The 26115-nt window shown below is 45.1% G+C and overlaps 1 protein-coding gene across 4 annotated transcripts in view; it reads left to right on the top strand.

Moving 5' to 3' along the window:
- ntrk3b (neurotrophic tyrosine kinase, receptor, type 3b) overlaps positions 1-26115 on the top strand; it is a 151100-nt gene that overhangs the window by 100454 nt on the left and 24531 nt on the right. For all 4 annotated transcript variants that reach the window (XM_078282988.1, XM_071897339.2, XM_071897338.2 and 1 more), the window contains one exon: positions 17870-18058. In XM_078282988.1, the coding sequence (XP_078139114.1) occupies positions 17870-18058 (189 nt within the window). The remainder of the gene's footprint in view (positions 1-17869; positions 18059-26115) is intronic.

Below are 26115 nucleotides of genomic sequence, written 5' to 3'. Positions count from 1 at the left end.
CAGGGGTTCAGGATTCATGGATGTCAATGGACACATTGTCTGTTGTAGGATTGAACCCATTACCTCTCAGTTACAGGACAGTCACTCCATCCACTAAGGCCCACTATCTATATTGAAGCCATTACCCTTCAGCTATTATGCTTTAATCAAAACCTGTTTTTCTGCCTTTCCATTCTCAAAAGAGTTCTCCTACTTCCTATTAAAAAGCTTTTAAAAACCTTATAAAAGTTGCATTTCTGCCTTTCAACGGAGACGCTGTTACCGTAATATCGCATTTCAGCTGTTTGGCAGCGTGGCTTTATTTCTGTGTTTGTGTTTCGTGGCAGCTAACTGGCGGGGGAGATAAACTCCATCCAGCCCAGGGGAGTGCGGTGATGATGAGCTAAACAAACAGGCTAACAGGCTAACAGGCTAACAGCACAAACCCAGTCTGCTGAGCACAGCATGTTCCCTGCACATGGGGAGGCGATGGGGAGGAGGGAGAGAGAGGAGAGAGGATGGAGGAGAGAGAATGGGGAAGGGAGGAGAGAGGAGGGAGGAGGGTGGAGAGAGGGAGGAGGAGGAGGAGGGGGAGGCGGTATCATGGGAGCTCTGTCAGCTTGGCTCAGCTGGCTCTCAGCTGTGTTTTAGCTAATGAGTGAACTGGCTGCTCTCCTGACTCTCCTCTGTGGCTGCTGTGATGAACATTTCACTGTAGTGGGTTCAATTCCTTTTGCCCAAGGGCAGCTGAGGGTTTCCAAATCCAATCTCCCCAGTCCTGACGGATGTGAAGCCGGGTGATTTAGGGGCCAACCGTAAGATAAGATGAGTCCAAACTTTGGTAGAAATAGGATAGAAAGAAAAGCACAAGAAATATAGAATACAATTAAGAATAGCGCAAATGGGGGTTACATAAACGTTAGAGCATATAAAGTAGATGTAGATGTAACAAAAGTATGGATTACAGCAGTAATAGGGTGTGTGAAATAGCAGCCGTAGCAGCAGGAGAACTTACTTAGACAAAAAAACATGCAGTATGAAATGAGTGAAGAATTTTGAATATAGCAATATATATGCAATAAATAACAAATGAGAGGAATATACGAATATGAAGAAAAACAATTAGTGAAAATTACAGCATATAAGTGCATTTGTGTGTGCGTGTGCGTGCATGTGTGTGTGTGTGTGTGTGTGTGTGTGTGTGTGTGTGTGTGTGTGTGTGTGAGAGTGTGTGTGTGTATGTGTGTGTGTGCATGTGTGTGTGTGTGTGCGTGTGTGTGGGCGCACTTGATTTAACACCACCTCCAGGAACTGAGCTCTGATTTAAGAGCGTCTTCATGGCGACTGCAGCAATACGCACTTTCTGGGTCATGTGAGAGCTGGCATCTTTTAGATTTATGTGTGTGTGTGTGTGTGTGTGTGTGTGTGTGTGTGTGTGTGTGTGTGTGTGTGTGTGTATATAGTGCATATAGGTGTGTGGATGTGTGAATGTGAGTTTGAGGGTGGATAGGTGTGTGTGCAGAGAGAGGGAGAAAGGTAGAAAGAATGAGAGACAGTGCTGTGTGTTTATGTGTGTGTGTGTGTGTCCAGTGCCTTCGCTCCATCAATAATAAAGCCCAGTAGAAGCCCATTTCCATCGAGAGAGAGGCAGCAATACGTTTTGGACCAGTGTTGCAGCGGAGATAAGATCCATGCTGCTGCAGCCACAATCTGATCCTGCCGTTGTGCCAGAGGGCAAAATCCAATTTCCTCTCCGCCACGCAAAAAAACCCCAGCAAAACCAAAAAGCAAAGCGCTTTTTTTTAATCAATGATTAATGTTTTTGCTGGAGATGACTATTTATCTTTTGCATATTCCAGTAGGACAAAGTGCGGCAGCTAATCTATTGTTTCTACTCTCGGTGTGTTTTTGGCAGAATAATTGTATGATAAGGCCTGGCGCGTCTTTAACCTGAGCTTTTGTCTCTGCCTGGCCTTCCTCCACCAGGCCATGTTTGCCTTCTCACAACATGACATTTGGAGCACAAATTGTCTGGCCTTTCAGAGGGCCGGACTGTCTAGCTCATACTGACAAGACAGACAAAACAGTCTCTCAGATAAATGCTCCGTTCTCAATTATTAGACTTCTTTGAGCTGGATGTTTCCCTGCGCCGTGCGTGTCAATCATCCGCTGGAGGTAAACAGCTCGGCCCACAGCGCAGCTACGACTCTACTGCTGGCTTGCTGGAGTCACTGTGTCACACTTTGCTATGGAGGGCAGAGGAAAACACACTCGCTGATAGGTCTCGATGTAGCTATCAGACCAAAACATCAGGACGTCTACAGCAGAAATTTCTGTTTAAATCAGCATATCTGTGTAGCATGAAAGCGGAATCATTTGGTAAATTCGTAGTAAAGATAGTTAAAGGGATTAGCAGGTTACAGTAGTATCCATGGTAGAAGCCCCCTTCATGTACTTATCCTGCATTAGTAGTGCAGAAATGATTTCTTGAATGTTATAGAGTGTTACATAAATTGCTCAACCAGCCAGTTACAAGACATTCCATGTAACCTCCAAAAGAAGATGATGAAAAGAGGGAAAACATAAAAGAGAGCAAAACTGGAATTTAAACTATTCCTCTTGGGGATGGAGCCAAAGTGCAGCAGTAGTTCAGCAGACATGCAGCGGGGAGGAGGCAGTGCTACAGTGGCTCCATCTGCACGTAATCCTCCGTTGATTAGCATGTAGCGCTACTGTATTCCTTGGCTAGCCAGCTCCTCTCCCTGCCCCCGGAGTCTTAATCCTTCCTCCGCCTGTTGTGTTTCTGCTCCACTGGGGACCAATCGCGCCAATTCCACTCGTCGAGCTCGATAATTAGTGACAATTGTAAAAGTAATTTACAAACTCAAGCGATGCCATTGAGCAAATGGTGCCAATTAACTGGAGATGCTAATGTGGGCAGAAACGTGGAAAAGCAGCATCCGACCTCCATTACAGTGAGAGGAGGAGGGCCAGGAAGCTGTCCTCCGCCTGTCAGGGAGAATCGTCCAGGGAGGAGAAGGGAGGCGAGGCACGCTGGCGGACTGAGCTTGTCACCACGCTGCAGTTTTATCCAACAATACTGCTTCCAGTGCAAGCATCGTGACAAGGGCAACAATATGTACATTTACATTTAAAGCATTTAACCGATGCTCGCATTCAGAGTGGCTTGGAACAACAACAGAATAAGGTTTAATTCCTAGATCACCAACATAACAACCAAAACAAAAATAAGTGGTGCAAAGGTCAAGGCGTCAGCGTCTTCACAATATTGCTCTGACCGTAAAACGATCATCTAAAAGCGAGTGCTAGGAAAAGAAATAGAGGAGAGAGTTGTAGTGAGAAGTTTTTAGAGAGAAAGAGGGGAAATCATTCAGTGGGAAGAGGTACTTCTTGAAGAGATGACAAGAAACTATTTTTTTCCCCACTGGACACAGGAGCTGATGGATACCAGAATACATCAGCCATCTTCACCTTTTCCCAGCCAAACATGTTTTGTTTAGATGGAGGGAAAAAAAAAAGCTCTTTCGTCTGTGGCTGGTGGAGTGGAACAACTTCTCAGCCACAGCTAATATTTAACACTTAGCTGTTGGCTGTTGTGTATTTCCCACCCTGATCACAATACCAAATAACAATACCACTGCAAAGACTGTACGAAATGGCATGCTGATTAATATTCAATGGTTGGAGCAATCCTAGATACAGAAGCAGGCATGAACTGACTAAATAAACAACTCTTTTCCTAATTGGTCCGGTCATTACATCGTTTTGTTACTCTGCTGTTAGGTTCAGGTCCATTTGTCATGCAGATGCTGCCAACATAAGCAACATGTAGATCTATAGAACATAATGCCTATTGACTCAGCCATACTGCAATCTCTGGTGTCCCAGGAACTGCAAGTACTTGGTTTCACGATCCATTGTTAGCACTGAAATATTGTGCAGCCCTACATCGGAATAGGGAGCAGTTAGTGCTGCTGTAAACTCCTGCATCCCTTTGCAGCGGCAGCAATCTCAGTCAAGTCAAATTTATTTATAAAGCGCTTTTATCAGGTTCATCACAAAGTGTTTCACAGAGCAACAAAGTACAGTAAATAGACGGGAATGTGATAAAACAAGACAGAACAAGCACATCACATTAAAGGTGCACTAGGCAGGATTTTTATGAAAACAAATACATCTTATCAGCCTAAATCACAGAAGTCACAGAGTGCGGCTGCAACAGAGAAGAGCTTCCCATCCCCACTAACTGAACCAGCAGCCTTCCAGTCACAAGCCTGCCTCTCTAACTCCCACTGCAGCCCAACCCCATCCCTGTGGTTTCAGTATAACCCCTCTTCATTCCATAAATCAAGAGATCATGAAGATCACTGGTGTGTGGGAAGATGACACGGGCGGATTAAATGTACAATCTATTTGTGTTTTAGCATGAGAACGTCTTGAAGAGGCTCCTTATTTGAAGTCAAGGCCCTGCCGTCTCATTATGAGGAGTGTAATTGTTGCTCGGTTCACTGCTCCCAGCTTTCCCAGACCTGAAGAAGAGTCAGTAATCTGACTAATCCACTGTGAGCAGGGGGAAGCCTCCTGGTTTATGGTACAGTTTGCCCTCTGTTAAAACCAGACACTCATCTCCTTCCCTCCTCCCCTCCTCTCCTCTCCTTTCCTCTCCCCTCTTCCTTTGTCTCCTCCTCTCCAGGATTAAAAACAGGAGGTGTATTCTCATTCTGTCAGTCAGAGCCATTCTGCCTCCCAGGCCTCAGCCTCTATCAGTGTAAACAGAAGGGGGGATGCAGTGTTTGGTGTTTTCTCCCGTCTAAAAACCTCCTTTTGGTGTCTCTTTGATCCGGGGCGCTGGAATAGTAATTGCTATCACTTATGAAACAAAATGACAAGCGCTGCCAACAGCTTAGCAGCGCAATACAAAAGAGAGAACTGAGAGTAGTGGGGATGGAGGACTATGAAAAAGAGCATGCAGGCAGCTTTGGCACGGGGGGGGTCCCAACCTGGGGGTCGGGGGCCTTTTGATTTATTTTGGGGTCATGAGATGATTTATGGGAGTGTGAAAAAATAAGATTTTTTATTTATCTATTTATTTTTTTTGTCTCTTTGTTGCTAAGCGCTCATTGCTGTGGTGTTTCATACACTGCACCTCCCACAGATCACCTGTCAATCAAACAGTGTGTCCAGTACTGTGACGTCTTTTTCCTTGGATTTTCTGTTGATGATGTTTGAGTTTCTTGAGCTTCTTTATCTGTTCAGACATGGTGGCTATCACTGCTTATGCTAACTACCCACTTCTTCTGTTTACTCCAAATAAAATGCTGTTGCTGCTGCCATAGGAGGGTTTTTCCCAGGAAAGACCTAACAGACATCATGCGTTTAGAACAGCAAATGTAAAAGCCTTCATCAACTGAGTATAGGTTGAATCACTATTGCGTTATATCAATCGGCGATAGAGAGTAGCCAGATGGATTATTATATTATTACTTAAATGCCTTTAAAGTAAATGGAAACTGCCATTTGCACCAGCATGCAAAATCTAGCCTAGATTCACATATCTTTACTGTCAGGCACGGATATCTTCACACTTGCTGCATTGTGCACAACGTGTTCCAGTCTGGCTTCCCCTTTGCATCTGTCTGCGGAATAGTAATCACAATAACCAAGAGCCGGCCTTGGCACTGAGCCTGTTAGTGAACATAGAAAAGACTGCCTATCTTATAAAGAAAACCCTCCAGAGCTCCATTCAGCAGAGGAGCAGGGAGCCTGTGCCCCCCTCTGGGAGCAGAGGACTGGCCTTTCTGGCTTACAAGAAATGGACATGGCCAAACCAGCGATGCTGTATGGGGGTTATTGAAACAGCATAGAGAAAGAGAGAGAGAGAGAGAGAGATAGAGAGAGAGAGACAGAGAAGAGCTGCATGCCTCTTCTCTCTATAAAGCGGCCCATGGAAGTGGATAAGCCTCTGGCGTTATTCACAGGTTCCTTCTGACATCTCCTGTTGATGTTTATTTAAATGGCGCTCAGATCGGTGTGGAAATCGTCCCGTCGCCAACGCCCAGCAGGACGCAAAACAGCTGGGCTCTGGAAGGGAAACAGAGACAGAGGGAGAGAGAAATATTTTTTTGAAAGGACAGAGGAAAAGGAAGAGAGAGAGAGAAAAACTTGGGGGGTTTATGTAAAGGAAGGGGTTTGTGTGAAATGTATTTTGTGTAATGAGACGCCCCAATTCCGCTGTCTGAAATAGTGTTACCTGGAGCTGGAAAATAAAAATCTCTCGTTGCGCCCGTCCCCCTATGGAGCGGGCCGTTCCCGGCTTACACCGGGCCTCTCCTCCATTTCACGAAAACACTCCAGCTCCGCGGTCTTCGCAGATTTGGCGTAATAACAGCCGAGCCGAGGTAGCGGCCGGTCGTCAGGAGAGGGTGTCATTTCAGAGCTCCCGCTGCGAGATTGCTCTTTCTTCCAGGACATTCTGACACAGAGCGTTAATAACGTAGCTTTCCATTTGCGGCACACACAAACACAGCCATCCAGCCCGTCGCCTATCAATGGTAATGTCCATTCACAGTAACTGCTGCCTTGACCGGAGAGTCATCTTCGCTGGTGTGTGTTTCTCCAGGCTTAGTGAGGGTTTGGTGCCTTTGCTCCCAAGGTGCTTGGACTCCCCATTTTTGCCCTTACAACACTGTTTTCTCAGTGTGATGAGTGCCATTTGACAGCCCCCCTTCCTCAGCATCCTCGGCATCCAAGCCCATTTACAGCGAGCTCATTCGCTTTATTGCCATTCGCTGATGGCAGCACTTTGAAGTGTTTGCTGAGGGGAGGGGGGGAGCCGGGGAAGTTTAATTGGCTGCATTAGTTGGTTTGCTTCCCTTCTTCTTTCTCGGTACCCCCCAGTCACAGTGAGCCAGATTAGGCGACCTACATTTTAGTTTTGCTTTCTTTCATCTTGATTCAATGCTACCGGTCTTCCTCGTGTCATGTTTAGGTTTCTCTGAAGCGTCCCAGTTCATCTCTCGCGGCTCGTCACAAAAGAAGTTTGGGTTGTTTGACTTGCGGAGAATTCAGGCGCTGGGATTTCATCAAGCTTTGTGTGAAGTCCACAGTTCTCTGTGTTTACACTGACATGGATGTATTCACATAGGCTAGTGGGAAAGCTAAATTTAGCAGCCCCGTTCCTATGCAGATGACACTGACTGACAGCCCACTGTGGGTAATGATGTGTTCGGTTTTAGAACGCGTTGGCCACAGTAGTCGCCTTCTGTGCAGTTTTGAAGTTTGTTTTGTTTGAAATGTCTGTACGCTCTTGTACATCCAGTATGACATATCCTGCAGTATGTTTGGGCAGGATGAAGCTTCCATGTGGAGAAAGTATAGAAAATGAATTTGATTATTTCAAGGTCTTAAACTGAAATAAACTATTGATCAGTCCCAGTACATGTACATCCACATATTTTATGCTGTTTTAGACCCACTGTCATTTTCTGTTATTTTATGGCATATTGAATTATGGTCTGTTTGCTGTGAAGGATAGTCATCACTTATGAATGATATGGCCTATAGTTGACAGTCACATTGTGATATTAGTTGTAGTGTAGAATAATGTTCAGCTATAGAGTGATATGGTCTAGTTCAGTGGTTCACAAAGTGGGGCCCGGGGACCCCCAGGAGTCCTTGAGGGAATTCCTGGGGGTCCCCAGAATAATGAGCAATAATTTAATTTCACTACTATTTCACTCCATAGAAATCAGCACAATGAGAGTATGTATAAGGATCACTATTTTGCTCATAGGTTTAACTCTCCACCTTGTTGGTATCACCTACAGTATACAGCCTAGTTGACAGTCATATTAGCTGCAGTGTAGAATAATGTTCAGCTATAGAGTGTGATATGGTCTAAATGACCATATGATAGTCATATTGTCCAGCCACTTTCAGCAGACATCAGAGTGAACACTGACCAACATCCTCAAATCCAGTGAAATAATTAAGGTTTGGAAAGATTCTGGGATTTTGAAATGAAAAAAAGAGTACAGACCTGGCATCAAAGTGGATCTAGTGGTGTTGCTGTAACCAGCTCTTTAGGAAGAGACAATTCCAAAATTAGATCTCCACCATGTTTTAAAGTACATCAAAACATCAGGTAACTTTTTTCCAAAATGGGAAGTGGGAGTATGTTTATTGGATTAAGTAACAGTCTCTCTACCCTCTAAAAAGTACCGCGATAAAGCTTTAGGGGTTCTTCAGATTGTACACAGAGGAATCCCACAGGGTTGGAGAAGGAACTCCAGCACGGTGATTAGGGAAACTGTCCTTCAACTGAAAGGGAACCATCCACCCTGCTGAAGTGTCCCTGAGTAAGACACTGAATCCCTACCAGCTCCAGGGCTGCTGCTCTGTAGCTGAGCCTGACCTTTGAAAAGAGGATTTCCCTACAGGGAGCAATAGAGGAGCGCAATAGAAGGTTCCCTGAAGAACCCTTTTATAAACAGATGAAGATGTCGGGGTTCTTCAGGGATATTTCTTCTAGAAGAAGGGAACTGCTGATTGGCTCCCTTTGGATCTTAGAACCCCAGTCAACCCCAGATTATTAGAGTGCTGACCCCGCCTACCAAGAAAATGGTTCTCTAGACTTGTACCATAGCAGAACCCATAGTATCTACAGTCTCAACCTACAGGACCAGCCTGCAATCTGTTGACATCTTTAAACGTAATCTTAATCTTACTTTTTTAGCCTAGCTTTTCCCGGAGGTTGTAATATCCAAGTAATCATTGTATTTTATGTTGTTATTTATCTCTTATACATTGTTTTTTAATTTCCTCATTTATTATTGTTTTTATTGTCTCAGTGTTGAGCACTTGTATTGCGGTCCTACATGAAAGGTGCTCTATAAATAAAGCTTGATTTATTGATGTATAAATAAATCTTGAACCCTTTATGGTGCTATAAAGAACCCTTTTATACGGGTTCTCTACACACTCAAAAAAATGAACATTGACCCTCTTAGGTATTAAGAAAAAAAAGGTCATGTTGATTTTATCTAAAATACAGCTTCAAGAAGATATATGTATAGGAACTTACATGTATTGGCAAAAATTTGCTTGGTGTATTATCAGCTAGACTTAAACAGATACAATTAATTAAAATTGTTTGAAGTGTCTGATCTATGTCGTCAGATATTGTATAGTTTAATTATTTCAGTCTGATGGAAATTTTTCATTTAGACGCTAATAAAACTAAGACATTTGAAATGCATTGGCATTAAACTGTGTAGATTCAAATGTATTAATTCAATCTATTTTAGTTCTATTTGAGCCAATTGCATAAATGATTAATCCACTTTGATGGAAATTTGTCACACATGCTATAGCACCATGCTCAAATGCTGCTGCATAGACCATTTATGGTGCTGTAAAGACCCATTTAATAATACATGAAACGTTCCAAATCAGCAGTATTACGTTTTTAAGAGCCACACTGAGTGCTTTATTCTGATTTACCAGCTATTTTATTTTATTTGAGTCATTATGTTTCAATGCAGAACCATCACCCATACCCAAGAACCCATGAAGAACCCTCCTTTTTCTGGGTGTAGCAGAGGGCGATCTCCTTGGGCACAGGTACAAATGAAGGGCCGCTGATGTTACAGCTAACCTTGGCTGTTCGCCCTGCATGGCTGCCCCTGTAAGCCATCAGTCTGCTGGGAGTCTGACTGAAATATTAAAGACCCCGTCTCCCTGCCTGCTGTAGCACCACACCGAGGAGCAGCCAGAGTGTGTACTGTAGTATATGAAATAGGTACAGTAAATAACGCAATGGATGCAGACTGAGGTGAAATGATGCTGGGAGATTATTCTCAGCTTAATTCCCACTCCTGTTACCATCAATCCTATTCATATTTCTGTTATCTTATCTGTCTATCTTTATACATATTTATCCATCTATCCATGACAGGACATAATATTTGTTGTGGACAGACAATTGTGAAATTATACGTTTATCCGTTTATGGTGGAAATGATGCCCTCGCAGCGGTAAAAACAAGATGGAAGTCACCTCTCCCTGCTGTACATCATCGCTCAGCACACCATTTCCCATAAGTGTCAGCTGTGATTGTGCTCATGCATTTGTATTGGTTTATAGGTGGCCCGCAGTGTAGCAGCCAAGTCATTTCCATACACATCGCACTACAGCCAACAGGCCACAAAAAGAGAACGTGTCTTGACTCGTTGTGATCATTCGGTTCCGCCTTTTCCTTTTTATTTTTTTTTACCTATACACTGGGAAATGTACAATCTGCACGGAAATCTAAACTCTAACCACTCAGGATGCGTTTGCGATGGCTCTTCACGGCTGCATCACTGCTGTAAGCACTCCCGTCCCGCGGTGCTCTCTCCTCAGCAGGTGCGATAACGGCGACGATGCACAGTGGTGCCTACAGTAGACAGCGTTAGGCGGGGGAGTGTGAAGGTTGATTTGTGTTCGTGTGTCTCGGCTAGATGTCTAATTAGCACCCCCACCTCCCCCCTCACCTCTCCCCCCACCTCCCAGGCTAACGAATCTGTTCTGGTCCTGAACCCGCCAACAGAGGGAGGCAGCCACGAAAGGATTGAAGCAGGAACCAAGACTCCTGGGGCTAGAAACAAGAGAGAGAGACATGGAGAGAGAGTGAGCGAGAGAGAGAGAGAGAGAGAGAGAGGGACAATGAGCCTGAGGGAAAACAGAAAGAGACAATGGGGAGAGATGAAATAGTATTTTAAAAAAAATGCTTTTAAGTGATGATGAAACAGCTGTTGCTTGAGTAAAGCATGATGACGGGTGAATTTCGATTTTGATCAATTGCTGCCATTCTTTTAGCATTTTATACTCTAATCGTTGTTGTTACTGTTACTACTTTCACTCGCTTTGGCGACACATGTGAAACGTGCCGACCGTAAAGCCCGTTGAATTGAAATGAGTTCATGAGGGAAACGGTGGAGAGAGAATAAAGGAGAGCGAGAGATAGAGGGAAAGAGCTACGAGAGAGGAGTGAGGAGAACATTGACACCTGATTGATCGACGCCCCACAGTGGGTCAGCGCTTTCATTTGTGTGTGGGTGTGTGTGTGTGTGTGTGTGTGTGTGTGAGTGTTTGGTCAGCTCTGCTTATGCGCCTGCATGCTCACCAAAGCTAAATGTGTAAATGGCCTACATTCAATGCCAGCGCACAGCCTGGCGTCTTGGACGATCAGACATCCCCTCTTCCTCAAACCTCCTCCGTCCTCCTCTTCCCTCCCTCGCTCCTCTTCACCCTCTCCCCTTCTTGCTCCTCCTCTCGCCGCCCTGCTGTCAATTGGATATTGCAAATATGGCCAAATTTGATCCGGTAGTTTTGATCATCACACTGGAGAGCAAAAATGGAGCAAAATTCACCATGCTCACAGTCGCCAGCAGAAACAAACTCCTCAAAATCTACTTTTGGTATAATTATTTTTGTTAATCTCTAGTGCCATTATGCTCTATCTATATCTATCTATCTACCTATCTATCTACCTATCTATCTATCTATCTATCTATCTATCTATCTATCTATCTATCTATCTATCTATCTATCTATCTATCTATCTGTCTGTCTGTTGGTGACCCAAATCTCATAATCAATCCCTTCAGCCAAATAATATCTTTCATCACAGTTTATCACATTGACCAAATAATATCTTGTCAGTCCCTCTGTCAGATAATAACACTTGTTGCTTCCCAGCAAGGCGGGGGGGTCACATTAGTATGCAGTGGGTTGACCCGCAGCACTGATGCACACAATCATCAGGCCATTTTGTGTGCTGCAGCGGCTGGACGAGGCTCTCACTCTCCTGTGTGATTTACATGCGCGCTGTGCCAGACGCTCGACGTTGGAGGGCCATTTCAGATTCTAATGCCACGACAAGAAATATAGCTGTTGAGCGTGTGGTTGTTGATATGTGTGTGTGTGTGTGTGTGTGTGTGTGTGTGTGTGTCCTCTCAGCTATACCGCGGAGTTTATGATGCAAACTAGTTCCTGTAACAACGCCACCACAAGCTTTTCATTTGGCTCTTTCTGATTACATTGCCATGGGAGAAGAATGAAACCCCCAACCAGGCACAGGCTTATACGGCTCCAAATATATTCTCAGATCGCCGCGTGTTTTGTTTTCAATTTGCGTTCGGATGCATAACAGGTAATAAAACACGGCGGCCTGTTTTGGTAAAGATCCCGACTCCCTTGCGGCCCGCGTGCGGAGGAATAGACTCGGGACGGCTCGGCTGCCGGATGATGTCATTTTCCATCACTTTTCAGTCTTGTGCAAAATTGGTTCGCCTGTCTTCGGGGAGCTTACAGGGTAATGCGTTGTCAAAGATATAAACGCTGATAGGGCACTGTGGGAACAGAGACGGAATAACAATCGTGTGTGTGTTTTACTGTCATTCCGAGCATCAAGACAAGAGATGTGCGGCAACACCAACTGTAATTGGTTCAGCACTGTGTCATTGCAGATAATGTCCGGCGCAGTTTAGACGGCTGATTTTAGAGGACGTACGAGTGGCTTCAGATGCGACGACTGATAGGTTTACAGCGGGTCTCAAATGTGTGTTTATTTCTGTCTCGACTCCGCCGTCCTTCCCCTCAGTGTTCGCCGTTGTTTATACCACAATAAAGAGAGTGCACATTGAGCCGTGTGGGGCGACTGTAAATTCTCGATAGCCTACTTTGCGGAGGGCCATAAATATCGGCTGTCCTAGCGCTCAGTATTTCGCCACAGTGGCTCACAGGAGGGAAGCGGCGCGCGAGTCCGGGGGTGTTTAGCCATAGAGAGCCTGCTATTTGGACACGGTGAGGAATGGGGTTAGCGCGGATTTGCCGCCGGCCCGCGCGGCTGTCACATGTTCAGCGTGCCTGTCTGCGAGCGGAGGGGTTGAGTGAGCAGGTTGAGCCTATTTGTCAGGAAAGCTATTTACATGTCTCCTTCACCGCAGCGAAGGAGGGGTGGGGGAGGAGGTGGGGGGGTTGTCATCTGAGCTTTGCACACAACCTCAAGGCCTCTTCACACGATTGTGGCATTTGGCAATTAACCGGCCTTATTATAGCGCTAATGCTACCCTCGCCGCGTGTTTGCACAGCGGCCGCTCCTCAGCTAGCGGCCGTCACCGTCATAACGGTTTTCAATAATGGTGCGAGGCGACCGGCTATTAGTACCCGGTTTATTTTAGCATCAAAGTTGTTGGGGACGTGAGCCCTGCCGTTGAAGGGTCTTGGCTTAGTCATCCTCTCAGAGCCCACTTGAAAAGGCCGGTGTTAGCGAGCGGCATTTGATGTTTGCAGGTTTCCGAGAGAATCAGCCCGCCTCCCATCGGCCTGCCTCCCAGACGAACAGAGAAAAGGAGCTGTACAGTCGCAGCGCTGAGCAGCAAATTACTACCCTCAGTAGATTTATGACAAAGCCTTGAGCACTATGACTGTTTGGTTGATGTCTTTACAGAGCTGTGGCGTAACCGTCAGTTTCCTCGAGAAGCGATCTTTCGTTTTACACCGCCACAAGGTGTTTGCCTTGATTTTCCCCCGTTTCTGACCCTTCCCACGTATGAGTTTAATTCGATTTAAATCCATCCCTAACTAGAAGCGGGGTCCTCGCCTCAGTAAGCTATCCTGCCCATGTTCTCTTGTTCATTTTACATGTCCTCAAGTTAATTCCAATCCTAATTAACTACCTTTGAAAGGAATCTGTGCGATAATTACCGCAAGGGGGTGGAACGGAAGCAATCACACTCCGCACAATTTATTCCTGACCACAGGGAAAACCCTACAGAGCCACCCGCTCACTGTTTTTTTCCTTTTTTTTTTGCTGAGTATCACCTTCAGCAATTCCATTTGTAGAGAAGGAGAGACACAAACGCTCAAGTAGCTTCACAGACAAACGCCCCTGCCAGGTTTTACTTTAGTCGGGTTTATTTGCACAAATAATAATAAAAAAATTATTAAAAAAAAACCCCACTGTGAAACGAGAAACGAGAGAAGGAAATAAATTCAAACTGTGTAGGTGAGACGAGAAAAAAACCCTGGGGCTTATAAAAATATCTCACCCCAAAAGAGAAAAAGGAAAAAAAAACCAAGATGGCGAATAGACACATTAATTTTTGTTGTATTTGGGGAAAGGAAAAAGGTTAGCTTCTTTTTTGCCTTATTAAAAGGTTTTCTGTTTTATTTCATCCAGTGGGATTATGCTTATGAGGCAGCAGTATAGGGAGAAGTAGAGATATGGGCTTGTGACTGAAAGGTTGCTAGTTCAAGAAACGTTCTTCCTTCCCTCAACAACTGATGTCGAAGCTGCACTTGAGCAAGACATTTAACTTGCAGTGTATGAATGTAAAGGCGGGTGGTGCTGAATATGGTGCTCAGTCAAGTCTTCCTAGATAAATAAATGTCAAAAATGCTTAAATCGGTCCTGTTCTGCTTGATTCATCTAGATCCTATGGCGGCCTGTGCTGCTCTATTGTTTTCCATTCTATTCAGCGGCTGATATGTCGCCCCCGATCTGTAATCATATGCTCTCTTAATTCATCACCCTGGCCTGGTTCTCAGATGGGCCCTCTGGCCCAGCACTCTGACAATACCTTAATGAACGAGTCAATTTTCAGACCCAGAGGAGGGAAAGGCTGCTCTGTCTCTGCTGCTGTAGAATAAATTAGATTGACTTGCAAACTCTGAGAAACACATGATGCAAATGTCACAGTTGATCAATTGATTTGGCTGTTTTAGCTAATGCACCTGCGATCTGCCCCTTTCATAAACATGAAACGTTTGCTCCACCGCCAAGGAAGAGTAGGCAGTGCAGAACATGGAGGGATGTGTGCTGACATGAGTGACATGTTACCTGGAGAAACATGGAGAGATGTGGGCTGGAGCGACACGTTACCTAGAGAAACATGGAGGGATGTGGGCTGGAGCGACACGTTACCTGGAGAAACATGGAGGGATGTGGGCTGAAGCGACACGTTACCTGGAGAAACATGGAGGGATGTGCTTTGGAGTGACATGGAGGGATGCTGGCTGTGTGATCTGTCTCTGCAAATCATCTTCAGACGACGGCACACCTCAATGATCTAAGCCCTCTCCATGAGGAGACGCTGGACGCGCTGGCCGTCTGTCAAACTCAGCACATTTAAATGATTTCTTGGCTCCCTCCGTGCGTCCTGGTAGTGCAGTCTCCTTTGATGATCCCTTACAGATTCAGCCGACTCGTGTGTGAAATGAAGCTGTGTGTGAGTGCGTATAGGCGAGAGAGGGAACAGTCTGTGCTTAAAAGCGCATTCTAAGCATTCACTGAAGGATTTCGTGGACTGAGATCGTTATGGTTCTTATTTCTTATGATTTTGTTAATTTTCATGATATTGGCTATTACTTCAAACTTTGTGACTCAGCAATTCATGTCCTACTTGATGTCTGGTGTTTATTAGTATGCAGATTTCTTGTTATATCAGGAAACGGATGATAGTGCCAGACATGTTACAGGATTTCAGGTCTATGCAGAAAGGTGCGTACAAATGTCAGATTCCGTGTATTATAATATGAAGGTGGACACGCCTTCATTTATCAGCTCATGGTGTCATCTTGCAGGAGGCAGAGTCTACCCGAGGTAACTCCAGCCTAAAATCCAACTTAAGCCCAACCGTACAGCGCTCAAGTCAAGGTCTGAATCGGGAATCCCCTACGGGAATCATCAGCACAGTTGAAATGGGTCTTTGACCAGGCACACAGGCGCTTGGCTGAAATTACCCATTGTATGAACCACATTACCACTGAGAAAGTTGTGGAGGGCGATGACAGGGGAAAAGAAAGGAAGAAGAAGGAAAGTTGGCTCATTTCATTTTTCACTTTTCTTGAATAAATCAAAGTTGGTTTAATAGAGAGGAACTTTGCTCTCAGATAGACGTTCCGGGGGAAATGTGCTGTCCTGAATCCCATTCAGAGCTGCGGCAGCGTCTGAGATGATAAAACCCCTCTCAGAGGCCGTTGGGCCTTTTCATCACTCAGGTAACATAAATGCAATTTTCGGGATGTTCTCAAGTCAAGAAGCCCAATCTCCCTTCACTCCTCAGAAAAACTTCATCTCCCATGGACTCAAGTTGTAGTTTTATTTTTTGTTTTGTAGTTGTGGATTGGAGCAAGGCCAGGCCTTTCCCTGAGGCCTCATCGATCTGGCTCTGGCATATGATCAGATGAGCTTTTATTCTATTTCATGTTGTATTAAAAGGCAGACCATAATACTAGTATCCCTTTGAGGTATTTTTTTCCATTCTATAAAGACTTGCACCCATGATTCATCATGACACTCAATGCGGCGAATTTATTTCAAGCGACCAAATGCGCGCCGACGTTTGAAGCGGTATTCCCCGGTGTACGGCATAATGTATGCCTCTCTGGAAATGTGTGTGTGCGCGCTCGCAGGGTCGGAGGCGTCGGCTGAGGTTCAGAGCTGCAGCATGCTTGTTGTCTCCGGCGGTTGCTAGGTAGTGACTCAGTGAAAATACGTGCTTTGAAAGTAAGCGGTCCGCCGCGCACATCCCTCTGATAAAGCCGATGCCGAGGTATGACAGTCCTGCTTGCCTGCAATCGACACGCTCACAAGCGTGGGCCAGGCGTGGAAATTATTGCCTACGTGTCATTTTGTCAACCCACCCCTAACCCCCCGACCCCCCTGCCTGAAGTCTCATCTGAGGCTGAAGTTGAGCTATCTGCCGCGGCTGAGGGGCTATAATTTGATATGACTGGATCTTGATTATTATTTACTGTGTTGTCAAGGTGAGGGAGAGACTCAACTTTGTGGGTAAATAGATTCGCTGTCACCACGCCACTAAATCAGCCACTGTTGACCCACAACTGTTGACTTCATATCCCTCCACCACCGCTACCCCGCCCCCCCCCCCCCCCCCCCCCACCCCCCCACCCCACACACACACACACACACACCTGCACACACACACACACACACACACACACCTCCCCGTGAAGATTGCGGTTGTCAGAGCGCTGTGTTGATTTTGACACGCCGATGATAGCACAGGGTCCCGGATCGCCCCGGCTGACAGTAAAACATGTCAGTGGGCTTTTTGAAGTTTGATTAAAGGAAGGCAATGAATATGTGGCGGTTAATGAGAGGGATGTGCTGTCGTGACCCTGCAGTACCTCAACAGCCTGGATTCAGACTGACCTGATAAAGTCACCACAGAGAGCATCAAGCCTCGTTGCACTGGCATTGCCTATGTTGATAATGATTTACGCTTATATTGATGATTTGAGTGGGAGACTCATTTTGGACATATATTATTGGAGACTAAAATATGAATAAATGGATGCGTGGCTAGATGGGTGAATAAATGAACAAATGAACAAGCAAATGATTGAATGGTGGATGTGTACTGCTACATACAGTATGTGGCCTATACTACATTGGATTATACAGTAAAACACAACTTGACAAATTCAAAATATGGGTTTAGTTTAGGTGGGTTGGAGAGAGACTTATTGTGATATGGTGCAGAGAGAATAGGCCCTACCTGTTTAAGAACTTAAAGAAATCAGACTTAGGTGTTTTCATGCCCGAATGAATGGAAAGATTGAGCAGAAATCTAGAAATCGAGTTAGGATTACAGATCCTAACCTTACAGATAATCAGACTAAGGTGTTTACATGACAATTGCTTTAGTTAAGGTATTGCCTTAATCAAGTTAAGATCATATTAGTGTGCATGCGCCAGTGAACCACAGTATTTCATTGATGATATTTTCATAATATATAATAATCCAACAAGCCTACACTGGATTGTAAAATAACTCATCTTTCCTCTGTGTGCTTCCAGGCCCAGTAGCTGTGATCAGCGGGGAGGAAGACTCTGCCAGCCCACTTCATCATGTAAACCATGGGATTATCACCCCCTGCACTCTGGATGCGGGCCCTGATGCGGTTGTCATAGGGATGACTCGCATCCCCGTGGTGGAGAACCCTCAGTACTTCAGACATGGACACAACTGCAACAAGCCGACCACTTGTAAGTACTGCTTGTAAGCCATCTTTCCCATGTGTTGCCTCTCCTCCATCCTGGTGGCATGTCCCGCATAACCATTGCTAACCATTCTCTAAACGTCACATGATATTCCTCGATAGAGACATCTAGTGACCCTGAGCCAATGTTATTCAAGCATCTCAATCACGACACCGCAGACTCTCAGATCTCCTAAAGATATTCTACTCAGCTGTGAGCTATGAGGGATGCGTTTTGATCTCAACCATTCTTTTTATCTCTGTGTAACAGCTTTTAGAAAGAGGCTTCCCTACACTCTTTGCCTCAGGTTTGATGGGCATTCATTGAAAAGGGTGGCTTGGTGGCCTAGTGGTTAGACAGACTCGCCTTGTACGCAAAAGGCCACAGTTTTGATTCCCACAACTGCCAATGTAGGTTCTTTCTAAGTGTCCTTGACCAAGACACTGAACATATACCTGCTCATTCATTGTAAGTCCTTCTGGATAAGAGTGTCGGGGTTAGGGGTGCCATTCCTTGCGGGGCCAGCATACTAAAAATGTATGAACTTATGTTACTGCCAGGCACTTTAGACAAAAAACTCCACCAAATGTTCTGTACTGTAAAGGAAAAACAGCAGCTGGCCAGAGAGCCGGATATCAAACAGCACCGTGTCTTCATGAAGCTCGTTCCGATTGTTGCGTCTCCATTGCAATTTGCTGTTTATCTTTACAATGAGAAGTGCTGGGGCCCTCGGGCAATTGTATAATTTAGTGTCATCCACGGTGTCAGCGTGTTCATATGGTGTTCGCATCTGGTGGCACAATTCCAGGCTCTTTATATAGGATCTGCTTAGACTAAAGCAGCCTTCTGTAAACCAGCTCCTGGCGTTCAGACAGCAACACCACCCCCCCTCCTCCTCCTCTCCCCCTCCTCCCCCCTTGGGACTCATGTTCCAGGTTGGGGAGAGACAAGACCACTTTAAAGCCTAATTACTCACAATTACATCAACTGCTCAAGAGAAACAGCAGAAAACAACTGTGCCAGCAGCCAGCCGCAGCCCGCCGCCTGCTGCTTCCTTTCCAGACGATACCAGTCAAACCGACCGGATTTAGTCAGAGGAAAGACTCTCCTCCCCTCCCGAATGCCAATAGATCTGGCGTTCCCCTGCCATCATAGTGCTGTTCGGCTCAGATATGCATTGTTTACATCTTGGCTCGCTCTCAAAATGGCCGTCGGTCAGGCTACGGAGGTTGACTTGTGAGTGGGAGCCAATGAGAGGGAAGGAAATCCCATTTAGAGGTGATAAATAAATGACGGGTCTTATGTATTATGAATTGCATGAATTGTTAATGGCCAACCAGTGACTGATTTATAACCCCTCATGCCTTGCACAGGAGATTTGATTGCGAGCTAATGAATAAATGACAGTGGGCACAAATGAAACTTTTCCCCGATTATCATGCACCTGGAATTGAAAATCAGACCTCCGGCGTATGCGTGGAACTGAATTTTAAAGGCGACTTACTTGACATAGGCTTTACTGAATGCTTTTCTTTTTTTTTTGTATACACAGGATGGCGTAGGCGATCTCTTGCCATCTTTGTATTTAATCCACGTGCGCGCTTTGCAAAAAGAAAAAAAAAAAGAAGCTGAATAGTGAGCGTAGGAAATGAACCCTGCATTCATCACAAGGTCATAATGGCCACTGCTTTCTGCCGTCGGCTGGAAAAAACAAAATGGCTCCAAACCGCTTCCCTCTCCGCCAATCTCTTGCTCTTTACCCCCAGGACACACACAGGGAAGAGGAGTGTCCATATATTTGTGAGTGCATGGCTGTCTATATTTGTATGTATATATATATACTGTATGTGTGTAGGTACCTGTATGTGTATTTGTGTGTGTGAATGAATTTGTGCATGTACATGGTTACATGTATGCGTATGTGTGTGTCTGTGTTAACATGTGTGTGTGTGTGTGTGTGTACTGGGAGGTCTTGTAGCTCGATGGAGGAGGTGGAATGAACTTGCCGCCCACGCCGCCTCAATTTCCTCCTCCTCTTCCTCAGTTTGATAAGTGTCTTCAGTCAGGGGTCCCTAGGGTGGGCCCCGAGGCCCCGGGGTGCCGATTGCCCCGCCGGCCTCGCTCCCCCTGTTTGTTCTGCAGTCTCGCGTGTCGACCACAGAGCTTCACTCTGCTGCAGCCCGGGCGCAGATATGGCTTCATTATTGATGTTTGGCCACCGATCCATAATTTATTCATTCATTTACTTGAAAGCTTCTTATCCAGGAGAATATGTTGCTGCCAGACACACACACACACACACACACACACACATACACACAAATGCACACATAAACAAGCACGCACACACAAAAATGTGTACACAGAAACACACATATATATACTGTATGTATATATATACTGTATATATGGTATATATACACACACAAATGCACACCAACAAACACACACACACACACACATATAGACACATATACCCAAGTGTACATATGCAGAAACACATACACACATATAAACACACCTAAATATGCACACATGCCTGTGCACACACACACACACACACACACACACACACACACACACACACACACACACACCTCTCCTTACCTCTGTCCATCAATAGTTCAGTGATCTGCCAGTCAGTCAGTCCCAGCCTGCTACCAGAACTGATCCGCTGGGTGTTTTACAGCGTCGCTCTCCACTGCTCAGCTCTCTGTATTTTGAAATCGGTCCCAGCCACAATGAGGAGGAACAGTGCTGCTCTCTGCCACACTGGCTTCTGTTAAAACAGCAGCGTGCGATGGGAAAGCGCCCACTGCAGAACTCGTACTGTTGATTCCAGTGTGCCTTACTGAATGCATTATTCATGAATCTTTGATCTTCAAGTCAATCCCGACTCAAAAATACATATTTTAGCGGTGGTTAAACATTTCTCGCCACACAAAACACAGTTTGGGAAAGGAGAGCAGATTAAGTATCTTGGCTGTCAGTTTCCGACACCTGAGAACAGTGGAAGTGCAGCTGTCTTTCCCTCGCTGCTGGAAAAACATGAGAAACAACATAAAGCGGCTGTCCAAATTATAGCTGCCCTCTGCTTGAACCCGTGACCCGTACGCATGCGGCGGTAAACAGACTTGAGAGATGAAGGCGTTATGAGAACAGAGCGAGTACAGTTTTCATTCTGACGCCGATGTAAATACACGAAGATCTAAGCGCAGCCGTCCACATGGTTCATCTTCTGGATGAACCGGTGGCCTCGGCTTAGACTGCGATAAACAGGCGAGACGCGGCTGATTAGGACGTTCGTTGAGATCAGCTCTTTTCCGGGCCGAGCAGAAAAAGGCCAATCCTGGGGAAATGTAGCCGCATTAGGGAGATAAAGGCAGAAAGGCAAAGGACAATTCTTTAGCCTAATGACAGATCCATATCGAGCCGGATCCCCTGTCTCCCAGCAAGTGGCTTTGTTTTATCGCTCAGCTTGCTATTTTAATTACGGATTTGTCACATCCCGCTGGCCGAAATTAGACAATAGCTTTTGATGTTGGTGTATAGAGCATAGCCTTTCATTATATCCATGTTATTAGCGGGTAATATAATATGGAGGCATGGCTCGGACAGACCCCCACTCTGTCCCTTCCGCTTTTGCTATAACAGAGACGTAATTATGCTCAAGGTGATGTTTTGAAGATGAAAATGTTTCCAGCGGAGACATGCGAATGACTAATTTGGCGGCTTGAAAGCCTTGGAAATGAATGAATATGCAGAGCAGATTGATTGAAAGGCAGTTATCATGTTCCAAGGCTATGGCTCTATGAATTATAGTTTGAAACAGAACAGCCCTGCAGGCTAGCCAGTTGTGAATTCAAACAACCTACTTTAATTTGTCACACAAGAGCAAGATTGGTTCTTTCAGCTCAGTCAGAAAGGAGCAGACTAGAATATTCTCTGTAAAAAAGACCCTCTTTACACCTGGCATCAACATGCGTCTTGACTGTTCAAACTGGATTCAGATAGACCTAAGCCACTGAAGATCCGATCAGCCAAACCTCCAGAGGTGACGCATTTCCAAGTGTAAATGCAACTGCATTTCCAATCCATATACCAGCATGTAGACTAAGCAATAAGCACCGAAAACTGAAGAAATGCTTAAAGTGTTAATTGTTCATGGGAAGCTCTTGCAAAGCAAGGAGGTGGCAGGCAGCTCAGATAGTCAGTTAAAACTAACTAGGGGTATTTAAAATACTAAAGCTTCATTTCTCCACAGCTGTTTCCTACAGTAAACCTGTTGTCTAAGACAACTTCCTCTGATTTGAAAAGTAAGAAAAAGTGTATGTAACGTGATGTGTAGAGAACTTGCCATTTTATTTCCAAATAATATGGGAAATATTACAAGAGGATGTGCAACAATGTGAGTTTTGCAATGAAAAGAGCAATCTGATTTCAGTGTGGACACTGGACATGCATGTTAGCACCAGGAGTATAATATATGGAATCCAGCGAAATCTAGAAATAATCCAGATGAGACACATGTTAATGCCAGATGTAAAGAAGTACATTACAGTGTTCTCAGTAAAAAAGAGTATTTTACTTTCAGTTTATTTGGAAGTCACAGTGACAAAACATGATGATGAAAACAGAGAGGAGAAAAGAGGAGAAAACGTGACTAATTTGTGTAGGTGAGATAAATCCCCAAACAAAACATATCAAGGTGACGGAATGCATACAATAACTAATGATGTTGCTTGGCGTATTTAAAATACATTATTATGCATTTCACTTTACTTTAGTGATAACTTACAGTATGATGCTGCATTGATCATTTTAGTAAACTATGAGCTCTTATTATGCTTTTGTTGTGTGTTTGCAGCATAATGTGACTCATATTGAACCCTTGTCAGACAACTTATGATAGATAACTAGTCATAAACATTCATAAGACATTTGTGGTTTTAATTCATTATAAGTTATAGCAATAATGTTTTATGAGTGCTGATCTAATGCATCAGTAAATTCTCATGAGCATGGTCATAAGGCATTGTGAGTGCATTATAATTCCTTACAGGTGCCTTTATAATGTGGAGAGAGTGATAGGCATAGAAAGTGTCACCAAATGTATTAAAGTAGGCCTGATGCAGGAAATGAGAGTGTATGCTGGGATGTTATCAGTGTTTCGAATGAGCTGCAGCTTCTCAGTGTTAAAGCATCTACTCTGCAAAAGCCTCTGGCAGGTTGTCAATGACCAGGAGACCAGAGATGCATCGATTGACCCGTCACACACACACACACACACACACACACACACACACACACACACACACACACACACACACACACACACACACACACACACACACACACACACACACACACACACACACTGAGGCAAGCTGTCAAGCAGAAAAATACCCATGAACATACGCGTGTGTGCACACACCTGTGAGGCAGAAACACACACATGAACACACAAAGGAAAGTTGGCAGGTAGTTGGGCAAAAACACACGCACACACATACACGCAGAGATACACACACACACACACACCGGGGAAAGTTGGCAGGTAGTCGAAACACACACACACACACCCGCACAGACAGGTATAGAACAAAGCCCTCAGAACATCTGTGCTCTCCCAGCAGCCTGACCTGACTAGCTGAGTAAATCTCAGTGCTGCGTCGTCTCCCGGCCTCCAGGGAGAGTGTTTGCTGGCGTCGAGGCCTCAGGTGAGCCAGGACAAATGAATGATGCTGAGCTGCGGGATAGAGATTTAATCTCAGGGCTTTTCAGCACGCCACTCTGGGTAAATAGGCTGCAGGATGCAGCCCGAGTCCGCCTGCAGAGGAAACTGAAGGTTAAAGTAACGCGTCCCCGCTGCTGTCGACAGGCGAGCGCCGTAATAGCCGGTTCATTCCCATCACTAGGGAAGACAGGATGGCCAGCAGTTATTTAGCAGCAGAATAAAACAAACCTAGACGGAATATTTACATCCAGGAAATAAAGAAAAGGGGGCGATTGGTGCTCGATGGAAGGTTATGAAGGTAACCATTTAGAAGTAACCATTGTAGAAGTTTATGTATTTATCCAGTATCTATCCGGCAGTGCTCAAGATAATTATTTATTGAATGTTATACAGTAGAACCAAACTAGGTATGGTAACGCAAAGGTTTCTCTTGACCTACCAGACCATTGCTTGTAACCTCTAATGGTTTCAGGAGAGCAACACTTTTCATCCAGTGAAAAGTGGACTTGTCCAGCGGTTTCAGCTGTAACTGTATGTGATTACTGATGTGACTCACTCAGCCAAGGCCAACAGGCTCCAGAAGGACGGTCGGATTGTTAAAATAGTTAGGTTAGGTTGACAATTAGTTTAGTTCAGCTCAGCTTATTTACATAGTGACAAACACAGAAGAAAAGGTATAAAAACAAAACACAGTGATAGAATATGATGATAAAAAAGAGATGCAAATTACTAATTTGTACAGGTGAGATTAAAAAAAAGCCATGGAGCTTGTAAAATATCTCAAAACAGAGAAAGAAAGAAAACAAAACCGAAAATCAAGACTACAAGCAAAGACTAAATTCTGAGAAAAGGATTGGAAAATATACATTTTATGCTTTGTGATTTCATGATTATAACTGATTCTGATCCTTCATCTGCTGTTAGATGAAATTCACATTTTAGGCATTTCACTGACTTTCTTATCCAGAGAGACCCTTGAATAATCATGGATGATAGAGATGTACTAGGGAAAGAATTCAAATCAGAGTTAAAGAGACAGTATGTATTTTTTGGGAGCAGTTACAGTAGAGAGAAGAGGGGGTACAATTCAGTGGGGAGAAGATGATGATGATGATACCTCTTGAAACTCCAACTTGAGTCTCAGCTGTTCATTTATCAGCTGAGAAAGTGTCAGCGACGTTTGGCCTGTGAAATCCACTCAGAGCACATTGCGAATTAAAATGCATGTGTATCGACTTAAGGTTGTTTTTCTCAGCTCTTGGAAAGCAGACTTCATGGAGGATGAAGCTTTGACAGCAGTGATGTGTGCTGTGTTATTGTCCCTGGTGGGGCTCTTGCGTGGCAAACTGGCTGCCAGTTTTCGCAGAGACACTTCTGTTCTGATCTACTTTCAAACTAGGGCATTTCTTCATATTTAACGCTGATTTCAGAAATAGCGGTAATATACCGTCTGACGGGAACGCCAGAGGAGCAGGTGGCGTTCTCCATGAATCACCTTCCCGTCATGTTCGCGACCAGATGGGCCGATGACGCCGAAGAGGAAACAAAACACAGAGGAACAGTACAACTGAACCCGTGATCAATGTTCATGAATCAGGAAACATTAGATTACACCATTTGTTAGACACTTCGACCCAATGTGATAGCATGCGTCCATAGCACCGTGAGTTAGTGTAGGCTGTCCCAGTGGGAATGGAGCCCTTAACCCTGGCAGTGTTAATGCCTTGCTCTATCGATGGAGCGTCATAGGCACGACCAACAGAAATGAATAATGGCAGATGTGGTGTTGGGGAAACACCAGTTGGGCAACAGAGCGAGACGACATAGCCGATACGGCACAAAACAAGCCCCGGAGGGCACTTTACTGGACAAACGTGGAGCTGGTGAGGGGAAGAGGCGGTGGATAGTGGAAGATGTCAGCGCTCCAGGGCCCAGCGAGGTGAAGTCGGGAGGCGTTTCAGGTGTCCGCCGGTCGCCCGGGTCGAGAGGCAGCCTGTCCGTCAGCCCCTTCATCTGCAGAAAGAGAGAAAAACAGCACGCGGTCCGGGGGACAAGCCGAAGCCACGCTGACCTGCCTCCGTGGGTTGAAGCTGCCTCTCTTATAGGGCGGCTGACGAGCTGGGATTGACATCAGGTGCGACAGTTGACGAGCTCCAGCTGTAGGCACTTGTCTCCTGGATGCTTTCTCCCTCTGTGTTGTGGTTTTGTGGCGCCGCAGGGCCATGCTGAACGCCTGGAGCAAATGGTCGCTGGTTTGACTCCCCCCCAGGACCTTGTTTGCCCACACCGATTACGTATACTTAGGCAATAACATACACAACGTTGT

Source organism: Centroberyx gerrardi, chromosome 1, assembly GCF_048128805.1.
Source record: "Centroberyx gerrardi isolate f3 chromosome 1, fCenGer3.hap1.cur.20231027, whole genome shotgun sequence".
Taxonomy (NCBI): Eukaryota; Metazoa; Chordata; class Actinopteri; order Beryciformes; family Berycidae; genus Centroberyx; species Centroberyx gerrardi.
This window is presented reverse-complemented; position numbering and strand designations above follow the sequence as displayed.